The 24,518-nt window shown below is 39.3% G+C and overlaps 1 protein-coding gene across 1 annotated transcript in view; it reads left to right on the top strand.

Moving 5' to 3' along the window:
• LOC124253058 (serine/threonine kinase-like domain-containing protein STKLD1) overlaps positions 1-24,518 on the top strand; it is a 38,972-nt gene that overhangs the window by 420 nt on the left and 14,034 nt on the right. Inside the window, exons 3-11 of the mRNA XM_046686778.1 lie at positions 801-845; positions 10,631-10,705; positions 11,513-11,617; positions 15,560-15,630; positions 16,062-16,174; positions 17,165-17,358; positions 18,219-18,292; positions 19,633-19,739; positions 21,348-21,590. Coding sequence (XP_046542734.1) covers positions 801-845; positions 10,631-10,705; positions 11,513-11,617; positions 15,560-15,630; positions 16,062-16,174; positions 17,165-17,358; positions 18,219-18,292; positions 19,633-19,739; positions 21,348-21,590 — 1,027 coding nt within the window. The remainder of the gene's footprint in view (positions 1-800; positions 846-10,630; positions 10,706-11,512; positions 11,618-15,559; positions 15,631-16,061; positions 16,175-17,164; positions 17,359-18,218; positions 18,293-19,632; positions 19,740-21,347; positions 21,591-24,518) is intronic.

Genomic DNA, 24,518 nt, shown 5'->3' with positions numbered 1-24,518 from the left:
TTACCCTCAAACATATTAAAGAGACCTGTAATATTTCAGTAAGCGCATAGTCACAATATATGCAGGATTGAAATGTGCATGTAACACATCCGTAGGTTGGAGATTATCTTATGTCGTCTCTGATACACATATTATTATCAAGCTATACAAACAATTTAGCTGGATAGTGAGGTACCCTGTGTGTTAGAGTATTCGTTCATCATGCCAAAGGCCTGTGTTACATTCCCCTCATGGGTACAATATGTAAAGCCCATCTCTGGTATCCTGTCTTTCGTCATTGCAGGAATATTGCTAATAGTGGCGAATACGATACTAAAAAATTATCAAGTTGACTTAGTGAATATGTTGGTCCAACATCATGACTGCAAGTTTAGAAAGTTGATATTAACTGGGTAATGTTTTGATCTGATATATTTAAATTGGAAATAAAATGAAAAATGGTTTTATTTTTAGCTGATCTTACTTGTATAGTATATTTTTTGTAGGACCAGCAATAGTATAGAGATAGTGGTCCAGGGTTCTAGTGTTATTTGTGGTGTACTTTTGAATATTTTTTCTATTGGAAACAGAAGTTCAATGAGCCTTGTCCTACATTAAGGTTTCTCATATGATCTTTTTTTTGTCCTTGAATGTGAAGAATTAAAATAAAGAAGTAATAGAGATTCTAAAGGACCAGTTGATATATGCATCTGTGTCCTTTGAACGGATTGCAAAGACTGCTAGTTGAACATGAGTAATAATATCATATTGTGTGTTAATTAATTATTCTGTGTGTTATCAGTCTTTGCATGTTTTTCCAGGTTGAATGTCATGATGAGAGTGAGGCTAACAAGGCCTTCAAGGAGGTAAGTCTATTTTGTTTCACATATTAAATGAATAGAAAAATTATAATACAATCTCCTGATGCTATTGACTTTAACCTCCATATGTTACAAGATACAAAAGGTCATTACTTATTACAAAGATTATTTATTATTATTTGCTATAGAGCAACCTTTCTGGCAAACAGTTTACTAGATGTACAAAATAGAAATTATAACAAGAAAAAGTATATACACACAGATCATTGAACTAATGAACAGATGATACAGTTACCTGAAGATGGACAGAAAATATAAATGTAAAGAAGCAGTGTATGAAATAAGGCCCGTCTGACCGCCCGAGACGGTCTAGATTTCTGACGGACGGTCTAAATTTACTGCTGGCCAGCCCGATGGTCTGGTAAACTTTTTAGATGTTCCATACATCTGAGTAAATTCACCATATTTGGTCTGGTTAAATCCATTTTGGGCTGGTAACATTTTGAAGTTACCAGCCCTGATGTCTGGCTGGTTTTGGGACTTATTTCATACACTGAAAGAAGAAATTTTAATACAAAACCTGAGTTGTCAACACCTGTAGTTAATGCTTATGTTGCAAGAAAAAGTTGTGATTATAAAGTTCTTATTATCCAATACAGTTACAACAGTTTTTCTTGCACATTTGGAATTGTCAGTGACTTCTAGGCTCAGAAGAAACTGAAGCTGAATTGAGATTAGTTTTACGGACAGAATATTCCAAATCTCTCTGTAGGGACAACAGAAATGGGCTTAACACATTGTGCCCATGTGGGGAATCCCGGGTCTTCGGCGGCCAGAGCCAATTTTATTTCTTGTTACCCCACCACCCCAGGCTCAGAAGAAACTGGTAGCAGCAATTGGGAGATTGTTGGACAGAATATTCCAAATAACTAACAAAAATTGTTTTATTTAATCCTGAAAAAATAAAATCCTGATGTTTCTTCATCGGCCAAAAAATATAAAAAGTTTCCAAAAACAATCCTTATGTTTTTATCGGCCAAAAATGTGAACTTCCATTTTGCCCCATATGCACTTCATAAATTGCCAAAAGTAAAATACTTTTTGTATTTAGATGGAATATTACTTTGACTGGTGATTTCATTTTTATTTTTTTCCCTCCTGCAGTGTATGAAATAAGCCAAAAACCCAGCCAGATATCTGGGCTGGTAACTTAAAAACTTACCATCCCAGAAGAGATTTAACCAGTCCTTCTTAAATACTAAATAGATAGTGCCAATGGACACGTTATCTGAATATTTTTTTTCACCCGTCCATCGGGCTGGCTAGCTGTAAAATTAGACCGTCCGGCAGAAATCTAGCCTGTCTCGGTCGGTCGGACGGGCCTTATTTCATACACTGCCTCCTGCCTTTAGGTTTTCTGAGGACAAAAATCTGTAAAACAAGAAATAAAATTGATCTGGCCTGATGTCTATTTATAACCAGCACGATGCCCCAATATTAATCATTTTACAGTTTTTCTCCTGTCCAATCATCCATGAGTTTTACAAATATTAAGTGATTGTTTGGCGTTGCCTCGTCTCTCATACAGACCCTGTGTCCTTACAACAAACATTGGTTGATCAATATCAGTTCTTCATGCCAAAACAGTTAACTCATTGAAGCTTTGATGTTCAGTGAATAAAAGCAACATTCTTGAAATGTAAATATGCAATATTTGATGATTTTCTATACATTTAACCTGTCGATTACAGCACACCTCTGCTGTACTATTTCAGGCAGTGATTTACTGAAACACAATAAAATGCATAATGTGCTTTGACTTGAAATAGAAATAACCATGTGTTTTGTACTCAAGTTTATGCCTATATATATCCCGAAGAACTTACCTTGGTAATCTTAAGTTTTGGGCCCTTTTGCCAAATAGTAACACTATGTAATATGAGTGTTTGAACTGTGTATGTCTCTATAAACTCTTAATGATTAGCTGTTAAAATTTTATAACAATGAAATAATATTTTGGCATAAGGCCAGACCAATTTTATTTCTTGTTTTACGGATTTTTGTCCTCAGAAAACCTAAAGGCAGGAGAGAAAAAAATAAAAATCACTAGTTAAAATAATTTTCCTTTTAAATACTAAAAGTATTTTAGTTTTGGCAAGTCATGATGTTTATAAGCGGGCAAAAAACAATCCAAAAATATTTTGTTGGTAAGTTTACATTTTTGGCCAATAAAAAACCCGAGAATTTTATTTTTGAGCGGGGAAAATAATTTTTTATTTTGTCTTATTTTTGAAAAAATACGACCAGCGGATCTGTAAAACAAGAAATAAAATCCTCTTATAAGGAATTTATATTAATTGGCAAATGTCTGAAATTTGCGTTCGTTAGATATGTTTGTTAGTCCCCAGTGCACCTGCTCGAAGTATTCGGACAGTGTTGTATTGATTAATCCCAGGACCAAAATCCTAAACATTAGTGAATTGTATTACACCACTGGTGCATGACAGACTCAAGTCAGCTGTGGTGCTTTGTAAACACTGACACAATAGGGTTCGTTACAGACAAAGTTAACAGGTATACTGCTGGAGTATATCAGTTGATCCTTTGTTCCAGTTTTAAATATTAACAATATTTGGTGTTTCAGTGCTCAATGCTCTCATTCCTGCCTGATAGATAAAGCTGGTTCACCTTCTCATTAGTGGTAGCCATTCATTCCATCTTCATCCAAAACAAGGATTATTTTTTATAATTTTGCTTTCTTGGTGCATGTTTTTTATTTACCCAGACTAATTTAAATATGTTTTGTATATTTATGATGAACAAGTGTATAAAAGTGACTTTTGGTCTAAGCCATTTGCTATGTGTTTTGGTTGAGATGCGTATTGTGAACTATGGTTATAACATAATAAAAGGAATGATCCCTTTGAGTTCGTTATAAACATAGGTTACTGTATATCCTGTCACTTTTTAGTTTGTCACCAACCAGTGAAGATCTGGGGGATGGACAGGTTTTTGTCCAACCCTCAAAGATGCGGGTTAGAGTTGATCTTCAGTAACCCATGCTTGTCGTAAGAGGCGACTAACGGGATCGGGTGGTCAGGCTCATTGACATGTCATCGTATCCCAGTTACGTAGATCGATGCTCATGCTGTTGATCACTGGATTGTCTGATCCAGACTCGATTATTTACAGACCCCCCACATATAGCTAGAATATTGCTGAGTAAGGCGTTAAGCAAGCAAACAAACAAAGCTTAGTTTAATGTTTGTTTTCAAAGTAAAGCTGTTTTATTCATGAAATAACTGTACATGTACAAATGTAACTTGTCACCTTTGAAAATAATAATATAAAAAAGATACTCTGGATAAAGCCTGCACACATGGTAAAAGTGGGGTAACTTTTTAAAGGACAAAAAATGATCTGAAACGTTAGTTACAGCTTACCAGGACCAAAAGTCATGTGTTTTAAATATTCTTGCTTTATTTCACTTGACATCGTTTCTATTTGTCAGGTTGTTTATTTGATATAAAGATCAAACTATAACAATGATAAAAGATATCAGTGAGAACTAGACACACAGGACTTCCAGGTTGTCACAACAGATTTATGTGAAGGTGTGTGTTTATCGAGTTGGGGGGACACAACACTGACCTTGTTGGGGACACGGAGGTGTATGCCACTCAGGGCTATCTATGTTGCCACATAGATTTACCTTTGTTTACCTGTGTAATATACTGACCCTAGACTAAGTAGTATGTCAAACGTGAGTCAACTATGGTGTTCTTTATACAGACAGCACTGTATACAGAGCTACAGATAACTTTTTGGGTAATTGAGTTATGTACTGTTTTGTGTTCATCTCAATTGGGTATCCTAATTTTCCTTTGAGTAACCAAACAAATTCTACTCACCTCACTCAAACTCAATTGGGTATTTTGCCATTTTCCATTAATTGTAAAAATATAATAAAGTTTAAATGTTAGTCTTTGTTATCTATATTTGATCTGTAATATGAGAAACGATCAGAAAGACTGCAATTTGCAAACTTTCCTGAATAGAACCTCTCAATATACCTACGTTATTTTATCTATCCACATGTATGCAAGCTAAAATTTGACATTTTTGTGTGTATGTATGTAAGATCACATTTACTGGGTATTTACCAAAATTCAAGCGTACTTGTATGCAATAGACTTAATAGGAATTGAGTTGACACATAAATATTTGCGTAATTTACGCAGATACGCAGCTTATCTGTACCTCTGCTGTATATCATGTTATGTTTGGACAGAAGTAGCTGGAATGCAGCTGTTCTTGACCTAGGTGTTGGTTTATTTGATAATCGGTAATAAGCAGTCAGGGTTCATACAGACGTGAAAAGGCCTTGAATTCTTAGGGTCCCGTTAGAAAGGCCTTGAACACCGAGTCCATACTGAAAGGGCCTTGACTTTAAACCTGTATTGGAAGGGCTTTGAATTGTTAGGTCTGTTCTGAAAAGTCCTTGAATATTTAGGTCTGGTTTGAAAAGTTTACTAATGTTTAGGCCTATACTGAAAAGACTTCGAATAATTAGGTCTGTATTGAAAAGGCTTGAATATTTAGGTCTGTATTGAAAAGGCTTGAATTTTTGGGTCTTTATGGAAAAGTCCTTGAACCTCTATGTCTATAATGAAAGTCCCTTAAATGTTTACGTCTGTCTTGAAAAGGTCTTTACCTTTGGGATCTGTATTAAAAGGGCATTAAAACTTTCTGGTCTGTTTTGAAAAGGTTTTGAGCCATTAGGTCTGTTTGAGGTTGAACTGGACTATAAATCCAATGAGTAAGTGAGTTGAGTTTTACGCCGCACTCAGCAATATTCTAGCTATATGGCGGCGGTCTGTAAATAATCAAGTCTGGACCAGACAATCCAGTGATCAACAGCATGAGCATCGATCTGCCGTAATCGTCGATCTGTGTCAACCAAGCCAGCGAGCCTGACCACCCGATCCCGTTAGTCGCCTCTTACGACAAGCATGGGTTACTGAAGGTTCATTCTAACCCGGACCTTCACGGGGTATAAATCCAATGAGAACCAGGTGTTGAAATTAATTCAATAGAATCTACCTTTATAAGTATGAGCCTTCATGTAGGTGGTCAAGGGCCAAACAAAGTACATATCTCACAAAATCAAAACCCAATGAGGTGTAGAGGAGGTCTCAAGCACTTCAACAATTTACTAAAGCAAGGTTACATTCTGTCACATTCTCTCAGTGGTGCTGCTGTCCATCTGCCTACTGGCAAACAAGGATAAGTTGAGCATCGACCTGACAATTGACCCGTATTAGCATGTAAGAGTGCCGCCCACTAGCGCTTGCCATTGTTAGTGAAAAAGCCCCAGGTTGTCCGCGATCAAGTGTAGTACGACTTGCTACACCGATGTGAGAGTCTTATGAGCAAGGCGTGTGCAGCTACGCGCGGAATCAATTTCATCATCATGCAATGCACATGCACTAGCGTACATCTGCTCTACCTTCCACAAACCAAGTAGGTTTGCTCATTGCCGTGCACCGCCTACTTCTCATAAACGCGTTCTCTGCACCGGTCCAACTTATCCTTGTGTGACAGTACATGACAATTTGCCTACTAATTAGAATTAGATCTAGGGTGGGGTATTTTGCCTACAGTACTGAAGGTTTACTAAACATCTCCCACTAATGTCAGTGATGCCTCATGACACCAGTGTGACTTGTCTAGTTGGCACACACAGTGTCACAGACAGTCAAAAACCCTACAGGTAAACTCAGGTGTGTTTAATTTTGTACGAGGATGAATGATTTCTATAATACTGAACTGAGGCATGCTTGTAATCAGTTTGCAATATAATTAGATTAGAGTTTGTGTTCATCTATCAGTTTACCACTCCCTGACCAACAGCATTAAGACCATTATATACAGTATTTCAAACTCATAAGGATTATATTTTATCAGTACGTGGCCTATTTTACTGGTAAATTACTGGCAATTACCAGTGAATGGAAACACTGCACATATCACTTATTGGTGACTACTAATGGTTAGGTGAGGTGCATTCTCTTCCCACAGAGGTTACTCCTGTCATATCTTCCTACGTAACCTCTGTTCTTATACGGCCCTTTCATGGTGTGAGCGTTCAAGACTCGTGATTGGAGGCAATCAGATTTAGTTGTGCAATCAGCGACATTGTTTCAAAAGTGATCAATCGCAAGGCCTCGGTAATTTCCGTATACTTCGAGAAAACTAAACCTCTTCTCCTGCGCGATGCGCAAACGTTTCTTCTAGACAGAACTCAGTCATGTTATGGCGGATCAGTGGCGTCTCCATCGCCCTCGTTGACAACGGACAAGCTAGCCATTAAACGTCTTGTGTGTAACATCAACACAAGTCCCCGGCAGATGGGGGATATTTGTGGCCTCACATTTGCTTGTGTTAGTTGAATCTAAGTTGAATCTAATTGGCGTTGCGATCTTTTTGCGCTAACCGCGTGTTTAGAACTGATTGGATAGAAAGAAGGTGAGGTGTAATTTGGTTTCACGTTGGCGATCTTTTTGCTCATATGGCGGCGTACATGTGTATTTTATGTGCGGCGAGAACACTTAAGGGTTTTATAGTGCTAGCACACTGAGATACCATGCGCCAGTGAAGCAGGAATACCCTACTCAGACACATTATACTGAGAGGACCAGTCCTTATTGTACCCATTAATGCGGCGCCAGACAGGGACCAACAAGACCATATTTTAACGTCACTTGGTATGGCCAGCGTCGGGGATCGAACCGTGACCTTCCAGCTCTTACTAATGGTTAGGATATGTATCTTATAAATATTGTTGGTATGATAAACCAACCAGATTAGCTTGGTGTCATGTTCTGTTAGATATATACATATTTATATGTATAGTCTGATTTGGTTCATATCCTTCAGGGTCTAGTAGGGTAGCTTAGTGGGTCAAGTGTTTGCTCATCACATGCACAGCAGTTTGATTTTCCCAATGAGTTCAATGTGTGAAGCCCATTTTCAATGTCCCTCGCCATGATATTGCTGGAATATTACTAAAAGCATTGTAAAGCCTCACTCTCACTCACTCACTCACTCACTCACTCACTCACTCGCCATGTGTTTGGGGTCTAAAGTTAAGCAGGTTAAGCTGTTTAAGAACTCTTGAGTCATACCAGTGTACACAGCTAAAACAGCCAAACTGAATTGGGAATATCACTTAGAATGCATAATCACACATGCTGATAGGAAACTATCTTTCATCAATACTATGTTGTCATCAGATAAACACTATGGCAGCCAGCATACAACACTGCTGCATCTGGAACACCACTTAACTGGGCTTGGCTCTAGTGGACCAAAACGAGGAACCCTCCACCAGAGAATATTTTGCTGTAACTCATTAGTAGTGGTTGTCTGAGTTTGCTTATTATTTTTAACAATGATTCCCGGATGCTCAGGAACGAAAGGCTTTGAATGCTCCGCACCTTCACCAGTCCCTGGTGACAATACCACTAGTCACTGGTCAGTGACCTCACGCTATAACTGTGTGGGCAAAGTAGGTCTTATCCAATGGGAATATACCACCATAGTTATTAGTTATGGTTGTTTGATTTTTGATCGATTGACCGACTAAGCTTCCAGTTCAAGGAATGTCACCTGGAGTGTAAGTCTTGCCCTAGGCCATTCGGCCCATGAAGATCTGGGTTAGAATTGGTCTTCAGCAAACCATGCTTGTCGTAAGAGGCGACTTACGGGATCGGGTGATCAGGCTCGTTGACACATGTCATCATATCCCAGTTGCGTAGATCGATGCTCATGCTGTTGATCACTGGATTGTCTGGTCCAGACTCGATTATCTACAGACTGCCGTCATATAGCTGGGATATTGCTGAGTGCGGCGTAAAACTAAACTCATTCACTAAAGAAGTGAAGATGTGAGTTATCTCCCCTGATCAAGGTGACTGTACTCTTGACACAGGAACTGAATCCATCAAAAGCAGATCCATATTCAAGCAGATATCAGACACTGATGTCTATTTTTTATCATATCCCAATTGCGTAGTGTGATGCTCATGAACAATGGATTGTTTGGTCCAGCTTCGAAATGCTCGGCCTGGAGATAGAGGGTATGGCACTGGGCAATCTAAGTGACTGTCGACCAGCCTGACATTGATCCATTAAGTACCATTGATTCTCAATGCCAAATCATCCAAGATATGCCATTGTGGATCAGAAAAAAGAAAATAAGTGCCCAGTTTACAATTTTATATGGACCGCAATTGTCATAGGCTAATGGGAGTAGTGTCAATACATTCCTTGAAAAAGGAGTGAATAGATGTGCATGTTTAGTATTACGCTGCTTTTAGCAATATTCCAGCAATATCACGGTGGGAGACACCAGAAATGGGCTTCACACATTGTACCCATGTGGGGAATCGAACCCGGGCCTTTGCCTTGAAAGGCGAACACTTTAACCACTAGGCTATCCCACCTCCCTTAAAATAGGATGTCACTGAGCTGTGTAACCTTATCGAGCGACATTGCATTGTATGACATCATCAGTACAATTTCGACTTTTTGAGGAGGCATAAATGCACACATTTTTTATTATTTTGCGATACAATTAGCACACTAACATATATATATAATCATATGGGTTTTTGGTGGATATACAGTTTATACATATGATGTTAAAATATTTGTTTTAGTTTAATACTGTTAATGATACTTTTATATCAAACTGCTGATATGAAGATTACATAAATCCCTCTTCAAAACTGTGAATTTGTTGTGTAGTTAATCTTAAAAGAAGCATGTCAGTGCAATATTTCACCATGATGCCCTGCATTGTCATAACTAGATTTACAAATAGGGCGGTGGGGTAGCCTAGTGATTAAAGCATTCGCTCATCATGGCGAATACTGGTGTCCCCTGTCGTGATTAAGCTAAAAACTCGCTCTCAGCTCACTCACTCACTCACTCACTCACTCACTCACTCACTCACTCACTCACTCACTCACTCACTCACTCACTCACTCACTCACTCATCACTCACTCACTCACTCACTCACTCACTCACTCACTCACTCACTCACTCTATTTACGCATATGGGATTAATAAACTCACTTCCTGGGTAGGAGAGCAAGGGCGCCCCTGTCATCAAAAGGCAGAATTGCCTACCTTGGGTGTCTCAGAATCCTATGGGTTTAAATCACTTGTTTTTAGAATGTTAACACCATTCTGTGCTCATAGGATTCAACAAAGTGGTAAGCAGCCCCGCATCACTTCAGGCCTTCCTCCTACATCAAGCTGACATGCAGTGATGTAGCTGCAATACTGTTCAAAGTGTTCAAACCCCACTCTCTCACTGGCTGTCTCACTTCCGAGGGGTGGTAGGGTAGCCTAGTGGTTAAAGCGTTCGCTCGTCAGGCCAAAGAGCCGGGTTCAATTCCCAACATGGATACAATGTGTGAAGCCCATTTCTGATGTCACCTGCTGTGATATTGCAGAAATATTGCTAAAAGCTAAAACTAAACTCACTCACTCACTCTCACTTCCAGGGTAGAATGCAGATTGATCGCAAGGGAAATACTGCTACCCAGATAAAAAAAGTAGATCACTGCATTGACGTTTCAAATGTATTCTCTTTTTACAAGTTAATAGTCATAGGCTGATCCAGATGGGGGTGTAGGGGTGTGCACCCCCTTTTTGTCAAAATGACCATTGAAAATGAAGTGTGCACCCCCTCTTCCTCAAAAGCTGTATCCGCCTGCGTTAGTCTGCCTGCCATATATGGAAGTTTGTTTGTCCCCAGGCCATGGCACTCCGACAGCTGCAGCATCCCTACGTGTGTGGCTACAAGGAGTTCTTTGTCATGTGGGACAAGGAGGTGAGACACCCACAGATCTTCTTCCTTGGTCTGTCATCTGTCATAGAACAAATATACAAATTTTAACATTATTATCCTCTGCAATGCACATTTGTCTTTTCCAGAGCAGAACTCTAAAACCGTTCACTATTTCTTCACCAAACTTGGCACATAGATAGATCTGGTGGTGTACTGGTGCCTTTTGGTAGTTTTGGAATTCTGAATAAAATATTTTTGGCATTTCCATGGCAACAAGTTTGACATAGACTGAAATTGGTGATAGTGTTCCTTTCTGGAGCAGAACTTTAGAAACCTTTCAATACTCTCCTTCCACTTTTCTATATACACACCTAAATATTTGACATAATCATAACTCGTAGACATAATCATGAAGAGTATTTTGCCATTGCAGGGGATATTGATGACTTTGTCTTCTTGTTATTATTGTATCACTTACACTGTTTTCTCCTAAAGAATATAACAACTATCAAACAAACAAACTAAGCTGGGAGGCACATAACAACATTGGACATGTATTGTGTCTGTACCTCACCCGTGAAGATCTGGGTGGGAATATTGATCTTCAGTAACCCATGCTTGTTGTAAGAGGTGACAAACGGGATCGGGTGGTCAGGCTTGCTGATTTGGTTGACACATGTCATCTATCCCAATTGCATAGATCGATGCTCATGCTGTTGATCACAGGATTGTCTGGTCCAGACTTGATTATTTACAGACCGCCACCATATAGCTGGAATATTGCTGAGTGCGGCGTAAAACTAAACTCACTCACTCATTGTGTCTGTACCTACTTCCTGGCTGTTCCAGGAGTCGTCGATGTTTGTGTGCATTGTGATGGATTACTACAGCAAGGGGGATCTGAAGAAGATCATCCAGCAGTACCAGAAGAACAAACAGCCCATGGAGGAGGAGGTGAGGCCATGTTGTACTGTGTGTCTTGTAGGGGCGGGTATTGCAGAGAATGTTCATATTGCGATATATCGCGATGCCAAAGCATGTATATATTGCAATATATTACAATAAAAAAATTTTAACAAGGAACTACTTATAATCGAGTCAGTGCTTGATTTATATAGCAAAAACACAACAAAATCACTATGCTTGATTAAGTTTAAAAAAAACATTAAGTCATGACAAAATAGAAATGTAAATAAATATTTCGCAAGAATCAAACAAGGGAAAGAACAAGTTAACATCAACACAGTGGTTACTAGTTTCAACTACACTTTCCCCACTCTCCTAAAAAGCCCTGAGATTTTAGACAGCAACTTGACCTGGTCGGGACAGATCATTGGTTTTTAATTAGTAAATATTTGAAACATTCAGATCCAAAACATTGCGAAACACTTGAACAAAAATTAACTTCAAACCGAACTTAACTTGACAGCTGCAGACTGGATAGAATTTTATGTTCTTGATACAGAATCTATTTTAGGTAGTGAGTGAGTGCTGTTCCTATGTAGATGCAGTAACATTTTTAACATTCCAGTCTTATTTCACAAAAATAGTTCTCATTTTGTATTGTTTTTATTCCAACAAATCTCAGCTTTTGCACAGAAAAAAATATTATTTTTAAAATGTTTTTGTAAAAAATCCATAATCTTTTAAGATATGTAAACCACAAAAAAAGAGAAATGAAAATTTTTTTTTTTTTTTTCCCATATTATCAACCCTATTTTTGGCGCATGAAAACACTTAATTTTGATGTGTTTGTGAATCATTCTTAAATGCATTGTTAAATCTTTTGGAATCTGAAAACCAGCTAATATTGGCACCCTGTGGTGTGTATTTAGAATTAACCATAAGTACTGTACTTTTTTGATACCTGATACTGTAGACACTATGCAGACTCTATGCAATACAGTACACACAACAGTAGATAACCACAAGTGTGACTTATCATGAGCACTTGATATCTGTATTAATATAAGGTCCAGTTCAAGGTGTCAGTAGCTGTAATCTGAGAGCAGTAAATAACAATGAGTTGATCTGATCAGTCCGTTCACACCCAATTTCAACAAAGTTAATGTGAATTATATTAAATGAAACATGAAACCAAAATAACAAAATACATCAAAGTGTAAAGCCAGAATTACCGTGAAACTTTTTTGTAATCAGATATTGTAATAACAGTAATAAGAATGGTTAAGTACAGATTTGCTGACTCGCTATTTTGTCTGTCTGTGTAATGTGTACGCCCTGTACTCTACATTGGAAAAAAAGTGTGCATTATAGACCCCAAAATACTGTTAGTAGTTGTACATATGTCAATGAAATCTATACTCATGGCCTTGATAACATTGTCCTGATGGTAATAAATCTTTCTCGGGAAGATAAGATTGTCGAAACTTTAAGTGTTGTGGTAATAAACCTTTCTATAAGTAAACTAGAGGTTGGACGGTTGGACAGCATGTCTCCATACCTCAACAGTGTGGAAAGTTGCCAAATCACTGGAATGTCCAGCCCAGACCAATTTATCTTGTGTCACTGTAAAAAGCTGAGATATTGATGATTGTGGCATAGAAAAACAAACACTCAGATATCTAGACCTGGGCCTAGATTTTCGAACGACTATCTTAGCTCTAAGAGAGCTACGAAAATCTAGGCCCTGGATCTTGGGAAAGATAAAATTGTGGGACCTTAAGTGTTTTAGTAATAAACTATTAATGAAAGTAATTACAAGGTTGTTGAGTAACAAGGATTGATTTCAGGAGTTTTTCATATAATGTGTATATGTCTTTTAATGATGATTGCTACTATACTGGTATTTGATTTGTGTAACTAATCGTTGATGTTTCTGTGTTAAAGGAAATATATTTGGTTAAAAAATGAAACCAATTGGAAATTTGTAATGAGTTCAGTTCTGTTGTATAGTGGTATGTAGGATATAAAGAAGTGTAGGATCCTTGGTAGAGGAATCTTGTTTTATGCTGTTATTATCCCACAGTGGGGAGATATAGTGAGGGGGATATAGTATGACCAGAAATTATTGAGAATTTTAGGAATATGTTTAATTGGATTTCTAGTATAAACAACTGTGACCAGCTATCAAGTGCTTGGTTTCATTCAAGAGAGACAACTCCGTTAATCCTTTTTAATTAGTTTGTGAAGAGTTATCCCCCTTTGTTTACTTGCTAGCAGACGACCTTTTCAGTGTTTCGCAGTATGGATGATTTAGAGAAGAGGAAGTTGATTTTAGAGTATTATAACAAGGACATCAGATCAGCTAAAGGGATTTCAAGTAGAACAGGCATCCCTTTGTCCACTGTTTATTGTGTTTTAAAAAATATTGCAAATGGATATGGCAATGAACACCAGGGAGGCGCAGGTAGGCCCAGAAAATTGACTGTCGGTGACAGGAGGCGGCTTGATATTCTTGTTTCTAAAAACAAACGAAGGAGTTTAGAAAACTTAAGGCTGGATATGATTGATAGAGGAACTGTGGCTGTCTGTAAGGAGACAATTAGAACTGAGCTGCATGCAATGGGTTGGCAGAAAAGTCAAGGAATTCCATCACCGATCATGAAACCTGAACAAAAGGAGCCAAGGTTGAACTGGTGCTTACAGCATAGAAATTTTAACTGGGACAATGTGATTTTCTCAGATGAAAGTTCTGTGTGGCTGTTTCCTAATACACTGAAATTCTGGACCAAACAAACTGAAAAACCTTTGTATCAGCGCCCAAAGTACAGTCCGAAATTTAACGTGTGGGGTGGCATATCTGTGTTAAGGGCAACGCCCCTCTGTTGATTTGAAGGGAATATGAACAGTGAGCGGTACACAGATATTCTTGAGGGACATTTACTTCCATCTGCTCACGTGTTCTATGGAAATTTTTGGATTTTCCAGCAGGACAACGACCCAAAACATCGTTCAAAGCATTCACAGGCCTGGTTTCGGACCCAAAATGTGACATTATTAGATTGGCCAAGCTATAGCCCTGAACTAAATCCAAAAGAAAATGTTTGGGGACTTATGAAGGAAAGTGTCAATAAGAAAAATCTGACAAATATTGCTGAAATGAAAGAAGAGGTTGTCCGATATTGGGACAGCATGGACCACGACTTTCTAACTTCTTTGATCAGTAGTATGCCCTGCCGCATTGAAGCCTGCATTGCTGCCCATGGTGACTTGACAAAATACTAACTGTTCACCTGTCTTTGAATCTGGAGTTATGTTCTGCTAATATTCACACTAAATACGTAAGTAATGAGTGAAAAAAAAAAATACAATCTTTAAATTCTCAATAATTTCTGGTTGTACTGTATAGGAGTTGGTACTGTGCATCCATGCATTTGTCATGGTTGGAATCTGGATTAAAGACTGTTCAATATTTCTCATTTATCAAACAGTGCTCAAGACTATTATTCATATCAGTCTAGCCATGAATTGGTGCTATTTGCTTTTTCCAAATTTTTAAAACACAACTATTTTTTGGTTTCCTTGATACAAACTGGACTTTGGTTTCATAATACAATTTTAGTGTTATAACTTTGTTAACTGCTGTGTTAGTTGGTTGGTTTCGCCACACTCATCAATGTTCCAGCTATATGGCTAAGCGGTCTGTACATAATCGAAGCTGGACCAGACAATCCAGTAATCAACATAATGAGCATCAATCTACACAGTTGAGATACGATGTGTGTTAAACCAAGTCAGTGAGTCTGACCACTCGATCATGTAAGTCACCTCTTACGACAAGCATGGGTTGCTGAAAATCAATTGTAACATGGATCTTCACGGGTCAACTGCTGTGTTAAAGTAAGGGAGTTACCGTTGATGTAGCGCTAGATGGCTGTGCTATGATTGCTGTGTGGTTCTGGTGAAGATGTACAGTATTATTGTCTGTTACAGGTTCTAAAGAGGTACCTGGGGGAGATTCTGGAGGCACTTATATTTGTACACAGGAAAGGTGTCATTCACAGGTAATGTCAACAGCAGCATTCACTTAGTGAACGTTGAGGTCGAGTAGTTCAACAAAGAGATTAAAGCAAAGGAAGTTTATTTTGATGTATAAAATAATGATTATTTTTTATCTGTGATAGTATTTTTGAACAGACAACTATAATTTTGCTTTGAACTTAGTGATAAGAATGTAAAACGTTATTGACTTTAGCTTCAAGTACACGCCTGCTTACGAGGTCTTAATAGAGGTCTGTTAAGTATTCTTCTGATTGTCATTTAATTTGGTAGTGAAATTTAGTGTCAACAGAAATCTTGTCTGTCTTAACTTGATAATCTCTCAGATTATGAGATACCAACATTTTCAGAGAAAATTGCAATTATTTTACATCAATTCTGAGAAAACATTGTGAAGAAATATTTATTGATTTATTGTGATTTCTGATGTTTGCAGGGATTTGAAGCCCAGTAACATCTTTATTCAAGATAATGACAGCATTTGCCTCGGGGACTTCGGCGTTGCAACCATCATGGGCGACGCCAAGACATGCACCAGGAACACTGTGGGTGAGTACAGGAACTGGGTTAAGTATCCTGTGGAGATTCTGCTTGTTGTAAGAATGGATCAACACTTCAAGATTTCCGAAAACTGAAAGAGTAGTAACATTATACTCACCTGTACATTATGTACAAGAATACTGTCCTCGCGATGTATTCTGTGTCATCATATCCTGGTAATATGGCTTGTTGTTCTTGCTATCAACCACTGCTTTCTCTGGACCAAACTTGAAAATTGACTAGGGGTGAAACGGTATACCGCGATATTAGTAGAACCACAGTATTTTGCCTTTGGTTCGGTATACCGTAATGCAATCCAAAAGTTCGGTATTTTCGTTTTTCCTACCGTCATTTCTGTCTAGTCACAAAATAACATTTTTGTTCTTTCAAAATAAAAACGATTGTGGTTATTTTTTCCCCATGTTATTAAACAATGTACGATTTGGCTCTTTGGCTCAATTTCTGCATTATGATCATATCTCATTTACTGAACCGAGCTGGACCGAACCGAAGGCCTTGTGGCGCAATACGTACCGTACTGTTTCACCCCTAACATTTACATGCTGCCATGATATAGGTGTACTATACAAGACCAGGCATTAACTCAGTATGAAGCTGATACCTCCGATATGGGGGTGTTTACATGTTTACTTTGACATTTTTGCACTAAATGCATTGTTGAAATACCTCAGTATAAAGGACAAAAAGCAGTTTTAAAAAATATTACATTTTGAGCTAAATAATAATTGTTCCAATGTACCAATAGTTGTAATTTTGACAATAATTACAGCATTCAGTAAGTAGAGGTGACCTATATTTTTCTGATAACAAGACTGAATAAGAAACGATAATGTTCAGCTTAACTTTATGTTAAAATACGTTAAATTGCAGGAAAATATGCAGGTAAAACAGCTCCATTTTGAACAAAATAGTCAGTGTTCCAATGTAGCTGCATATCCAGTGATACATCCAATGTTTACACTTTCTTGTGTCCAACAGGCACGACTAACTACATGGCCCCAGAAATCCAGAACAACCCGTACGATGAGAGGAGTGATGTGTGGGCCCTGGGCTGCATCTTGTTTGAGATGACGACAACGGCTATGTTTGATGGTGTCATGGTGGCAACGAAGCTGAAGGAGGTCAAGGACGACCCTGGCGTACTGGAGGAGATCTTTGAGGATGTGGCCAAGGTAAGGGTTGCTTTGGTATTTGAGAAAAGAAAATCTGAATCTAACCTTTAGTCAGAAGGCAGTGTTAAGTTTACAGAACAATTTTTTTAGATCTTGTTCAGTTAATAAATTACTGAACAGAGTAACATTGATCTTATTGTCCTTTGGTTTCATGGAAGTCATGATTTACCAGCTAGCCACTAACTTCCAGACACAAGGGAGTTGGGGTAGGCACCAAGTGGTTAAAGCATTCGCTTCTCACGCCCAAGACCAGGGTTCGATTCCCCTTGTGGGTACAATACGTGAAGCCCATTACTTGTGTCCCCTGCTGTGATATTGCTGGAACATTGCTAAAAGTGGCATAAAAGTAAGTGGAGTCACTCACTCCATTGTTAAACTTCTATCATATGATTAAACCAACACTAAAGCAGCCTTCACACGGTAAACTAAAGACAACATATGTTGTCAAACTCGAGTTTGAGAGTGTGAACATTCCAACAACTCGCCACCAACACCAATTTCAGAGTTGTCAAACTGTTGTCAAGAAATAGGATTGGTCTCTGTTCTCACCAACTTTCCCATCAAACTTTTGTGAAGTGTTGTCAAACTCGTGTTGTTCAGAAACAACCTATCTCAGTCAACAAAATTGTCATGTGACGCACCGATAGAGACATGGCGCTCAAATGACACGAAAGTTTGACAACATGTGTTTGATGTATGAAAACGTGACAACTTTAACAATTTTAACAACATGTGTTGTCAAACTTTAGTTTGCTGTGTGAAGGCCGCTTTACAATAGTGTTTTGTAACTGTTTAACACAAAACAGTAAGCCCGGTCAAGACCGTCCTATATGGTGAAATAATGGTCTTCTTCTTCACAGCATTTTTCTGGAGACTTGATCACGGCCATCCGTCTGATGCTGAAGTACAACCCCTCAAGGAGGCCGACGGCTGAGTAAGTAATTCCGTTTAGTGACCTCGAGGTACCCTGCCTGGAGCCAGGCATTAAATATAAGGTGACTAGATTCCATCTGATGGTCAGACTAGTGATGTAGGTGAGCATGTCGTCATGTTCTGATGGCAGGGTGATGGTTGTTAAATGAAACACTGATCAGTCTGTTCATACTCTGAATTATTTTTAGACATGATAGGGCTTCAATATTAGCGAATGTTGCATAAGGTACAAACAGTTTGAAGACATGAGTGTTTTGCTGCGACACAAACAACAAAGACAGACCTCAGCACACAGGTTGAGTGTCTCATGTGCATATGAAGACCTGGCATCCAATTGCTGCTAACTAAGGCCAGACCAATTTTAATTCTTGTTTTACAGATCCACCGGTCGTATTTTTTCAAGAATAAGAAAAAAAATACTTTTAGTATCTAAAAGGAATATTACTTTGACTGGTGAATTTTATTTTTTATTTTTTTCCCTCCTGCCTTTAGGTTTTCTGAGGACAAAAATCTGTAAAACAAGAAATACAATTGGTCTGGCCTAAAGGTCACATTTTTGTTTGTGGGGGGGCATATTTCAAACCTGTAGACAAAATGACATATTTGCCATGGTGTCCTACTTTCCAGTCTCGTGTTAAGTCAGAGGAAGAATCATGTATACAGTGAGATAAAGATTCAAAACCTCTTGAAAACCTGGTCTTGTGTCATTTAGAGCTATAGCATTAGAGTACAGGCTTTGTAGAAGGGACACTGTGAAGATCTGGGTCTTCAGTAACCCATGCATGTCGTAAGAGACGACTAATGGGATCGGGTGGTCAGGCTCGCTGACTTGGTTGACACGTCATCATTTTCCAGTTGCATAGATCAATGCTTGTGCTATTGATCACTACATTGTCTGGTTGAGACTCAATAGGGCCTGTAAGTCTCATGAGGTGCTGCTTCCGGTACTTAGCTGGTTCTCGGCTCCCTTTGCAAGCGCCAACTTACGATATGTGAGATGGGACCCAGCTTACTTCCGGTATCAGATTTCCGGGGACAGTCTTATATTCAAGAACCAGTTCTGGCATGACCGCCAAATATGACTTTACTAGACCGGACCAAGTGTACATTGTGTGTCACCGGTCTCGTGAAGTGACGTGACCTATTTACTGGCCCTATTATTTAAAGACTGCCGCCATATAGCTGGAATTTTACAGAGTGTGCTGTTACACAACAAACTCATACACAGAAGGGAAAATGGTATGGTTCTGTGAGACAGACAACTAATCAGCCAATGTATGGATGTGTTTCTAATGGTGATGGAATGGCTGATTGTTTTCTTCTCCCATTCTCTCCCTGTAGGCAGCTGGTGGAGAAGTGCGCCTACATCAGGAAGTGTGTTGAGGCAAGAGACTCTTCCATGATGGAGAAGAGGATAAGACAGGCACAGACGGAAGAAGAGAAAGTCGGTATGTGGAATCTCCAGTACCAATTCAAAATCCTGTTTTATAACATAGAACTGTAACAACTTGTAATGCTGAGACCATTTTCGGAAAATAATGTTGGAGAAAAGGACCACTTGTATGTTCTGCTTGTCTTCTGACGGAGGTACAAATAAAGACTAGGTTGACTGTAACACTGCTATGAGCACATTGTCGATTCCAGCCCAGTATAAGGTCTCAGTATCTCATTGGCCAATTATAATTCAAAGGCGAAAAAGGTCAGGCAGAGCTTTCTTGCTGTATCCAACACTGGAAGCAGATAGGTTCTGAGTGTGTTAGGTTGTACCCATTGACGATAACTGGTTCGTCTAGGTTCACAGTGTCCAACATTTGTGCCGAGTCAGCGTTTAGAGGTACAATGTCACACCACATGTCTCTAAATATACATAAAGCATTTCTCTCAATAACACTAAATATCAGCCCCCAGGGCATTCTCTTCCCACAGAGGTTACTCCTGTCATATCTTCCTACGTAACCTCTGTTCTAATACGGCCATATTTCCCGGTTCTCTTAATATCCCCTAGCGGCAAAAGATCGCAAAACGAATTATCTCCCTTCTTTCTATCCAATCAGAACACGTGTTACATCGACTTAGATTCAACTTGACTAACACAAGCAAATGTGAAGCCACAAATATCCCCCATCTGCCGGGGACTTGTGTTGATGTTACACACAAGACGTTTAATGGCTAGCTTGTCCGTTGTCAACGAGGGCGATGGAGACGCCACTGATCCGCCATAACATGACTGAGTTCTGTCTAGAGGAAACGTTTGCGCATCGCGCAGGGGAAGAGGTTTAGTTTTCTCGAAGTATACGGAAATTACCGAGGCCTTGCGAATGATCACTTTTGAAACAACGTCGCTGATTGCACAACTAAATCTGATTGTCTCCAATCACGAGTCTTGAACGCTCACACCATGAAAGGGCCGTATTAGAACAGAGGTTACGTAGGAAGATATGACAGGAGTAACCTCTGTGGGAAGAGAATGCCCCCAGGGAAGCTACCATATAATTTATTCCGAAAAACATTACGTATTTAGATTACAATATTAAATTAAAAAGTTCGAGTGAATTATTGCAACGTTGCATTAAACTGACTCTCGCGCCCTCTACCGGCTGAACATTATTTCAAGCGAAAACCCGTAGAGTTATGTCCCTTGAAACACACTTTACAAAATATCCCAAAACGCAACTTGCGATTGAGGCCAGTTCAGCAAGCACTGATGTATGAAGCAACTGTTTACATTTCATATATGGAGTGTTGTCTGTTTGGAAGCTGTTCGCCTCGAAGTTTCAATTATCAAATTTCAGGCAAGTCATAATTGATAATAAGTCTTTTATTGCTAAAGTGAGTGCATATGCCCCCAATTTATAAAATGTAGGTCAAAATAGTGTCGAAAATGTTTGACATTGTGCCTTTAAGAGCCTAAAAGATCCTCATTACTTTATGCTTGTAACAAAAAAGGATTGTGGGAAGATAGGTTCCTAGTGCCTCGTGCCTGAAGCCAAAGTGCACCAGAATCTGACGCCTTGAATCCAAGTCAGAAGAGATTTATTGAAGACTTGTTGTTCCAGCAGACCCTCTGACGTCAGAGTCCCCTGGGATCCTGGTTGTCCTGGAACACATCGCCAAGATGATTGATAATGAGGACTGTGTCAAGGATGGCATGGAGCACCTTGTGGAGCTCACCAAACAAGATGGCGTCCTCCTGGAGGACAACAGCAAACGTCTGGTTGCCGCGGCAATGAAGAATAACATCAACAACAAAACTATACAAATAGCAGGCTGCAATGTGTTCAATAATGTCATCGTTTCAGGTAGGTTCACCTGGGGTTTGTTTTAGATGTTCCAGAATGATTATCATGTTGCAGTCTTAAGGGGCATATGTGATTACCATGTTGCAGTCTTAGGGGGCATAGGGGATTATCATGTGGCAGTCTTAAGGGGCATATGCGATTACCATGTTGCAGTCTATGAGGCATAGGGGATTACCATGTTGCAGTCTTAAGGGGCATAGGGGATTATCATGTGGCAATCTTAAAGGGCATATGCGATTACCATGTTGCAGTCTTAAGGGGCATAGGGGATTATCATGTTGCAGTCTTAAGGGGCATAGGGGATTACCATGTTGCAGTCTTAAGGGGCATATGCGATTACCATGTTGCAGTCTTAAGGGGCATAGGGGATTATCATGTTGCAGTCTTAAGGGGCATATCGATTACCATGTTGCAGTCTTAAGGAGGCATAGGGGATTACCATGTTGCAGTCTTAAGGGGCATAGGGGATTATCATGTTGCAGTCTTAAGGGGCATATGTGATTACCATGTTGCAGTCTTAAGGAGGCATAGGGGATAACCATGTTGCAGTCTTAAGGGGCATAGGGGATTATCATGTGGCAGTCTTAAGGTGGCATAGGGGATTACCGTGTTGCAGTCTTAAGGGGCATATGCGATTACCATGTTGCAGTCTTAAGGAGGCACAGGGGATTACCATGTTGCAGTCTTAAGGGGCATATGCGATTACCATGTTGCAGTCTTAAGGAGGCATAGGGGATTACCATGTTGCAGTCTTAAGGGGCATATGCGATTACCATGTTGCAGTCTTAAGGAGGCATAGGGGATTACCATGTTGCAGTCTTAAGGGGCATAGGGGATTATCATGTTGCAGTCTTAAGGGGCATATGTGATTACCATGTTGCAGTCTTAAGGAGGCATAGGGGATTACCATGTTGCAGTCTTAAGGGGCATAGGGGATTATCATGTGGCAGTCTTAAGGTGGCATAGGGGATTACCATGTTGCAGACTTAAGGGGCATAGGGGATTATCATGTTGCAGACTTAAGGGGCATAGGGGATTATCATGTTGCAGACTTAAGGGGCATAGGGGATAACCATGTTGCAGACTTAAGGGGCATAGGGGATTACCATGTTGCAGACTAAAGGGGCATAGGTGTTACCATGTTGCAGACTTAAGGGGCATAGGGGATTATCATGTGGCAGTCTTAAGGGGCATAGGGGATTATCATGTTGCATTTTTAAGTGGGTACATGTGATCATCTTGTGGCAGTCTTAAGGGAGCATAGGGGATGATCTTGTGGCAGTCTTAAGGGGGCATAGGGGATTATTATCTGGCAGTCTTAGGGTGTGGGATTGTCATGATGAAGTTTTTGAGGGGCAAAGGGGATTATCATGTGTAATTCTTAAGGTGACATAGGGGATTATCATGTTGTAGTCTTAAGGTGGCATAGGGGATTATCATGTGGCAGTCTTAAGGTGGCATAGGGGATTATCATGTTGCAGTTTAAAGGGAGCATAGGGGATTATCATGTGGCAGTCTTAAGGGGCATAGGGGATTATCATGTGGCAGTCTTAAGGGGCATAGGGGATTATCATGTGGCAGTCTTAAGGGGCATAGGGGATTATCATGTTGCATTTATTACGGGGTACATGTGATTATCTTGTGGCAGTCTTAAGGGAGCATAGGGGATGATCTTGTGGCAGTATTAAGGGGGCATAGGGGATTATTATCTGGCAGTCTTAGGGTGTAAGTGGGATTGTCATGATGAAGTTTTTGAGGGGCAAAGGGGATTATCATGTGTAATTCTTAAGGTGGCATAGGGGATTATCATGTTGTAGTCTTAAGGTGGCATAGGGGATTATCATTTGGCAGTCTTAAGGTGGCATAGGGGATTATCATGTAGTCTGAAGGTGGCATAGGAGATTATCATGTGTAATTCTTAAGGTGGCATAGGGGATTATCATGTTGTAGTCTTAAGGAGGCATAGGGGATTATCATGTTGTAGTCTTAAGGTGGCATAGGGGATTATCATGTAGTCTTAAGGTGGCATAGGGGATTATCATGTTGTAGTCTTAAGGAGGCATAGGGGATTATCATGTGGCAGTCTTCAGGTGGCATAGGGGATTATCATGTTGCAATCTTAAGGAGGCATAGGGGATTATCATGTGGCAGTCTTAAGGTGGCATAGGGGATTATCATGTTGTAGTCTTAAGGTGGCATAGGGGATTATCATGTTGTAGTCTTAAGGTGGCATAGGGGATTATCATGTGGCAGTCTTAATGATAATAGAGTTATATTTTTTTCATAAAAATCAGGGCAAGTGGAAAATTAGTGAGGACAAGTTACTTTCATAAAGTGGCTTTTTGAAAAATATATTTGAACCCCTGCCTTGATGCATCTCAGATACTGTTCAAATTGACATTGAAAACCAACTTACACACTCACAAAGTCTTTATCAACAGTGAGTACAAATGCTGTGGAAGGATATGTTTAAGTTGAGCATTCGCAAAACTAATGTTTTCTTTGAAAATGTGTGATGTAATCTGCATTTCTTCATTGGTACTACTTTCCTGATCATGTAGAATGATTATGCACACTTTGCCTTGCCAGTGTTGGAAATAAACGCCCGTGTTCGGAAGGCGGAGCTTGGTATGAGCATCACCAGCGTGTACATCACTAACATCACCTGATCATATATAACATACTGCCACTAGCTACATTGTGTTAGATTGAGTATCTAGTATTTAGAGGTGGAGGACGTAACCTTGGTTTTGTTATTTCATAAATGTTTCTTAAAGATTTATCAAAGTCTTTTCCCTCAGTTATGCTGAAATTAAAGGATGTTTAGTTTGATGGATACGAAAAATATTTTTCACATTTGAAGAGAAAAATATGCTGCTTACTCTAAATCTTAATATATATTTTTAGGATAATTTAATAAATGTTTGA

Source organism: Haliotis rubra, unplaced genomic scaffold (genome assembly GCF_003918875.1).
Source record: "Haliotis rubra isolate DU_JTF1 unplaced genomic scaffold, ASM391887v1 Scf530, whole genome shotgun sequence".
In the NCBI taxonomy this organism is placed as follows: Eukaryota; Metazoa; Mollusca; class Gastropoda; order Lepetellida; family Haliotidae; genus Haliotis; species Haliotis rubra.
This window is presented reverse-complemented; position numbering and strand designations above follow the sequence as displayed.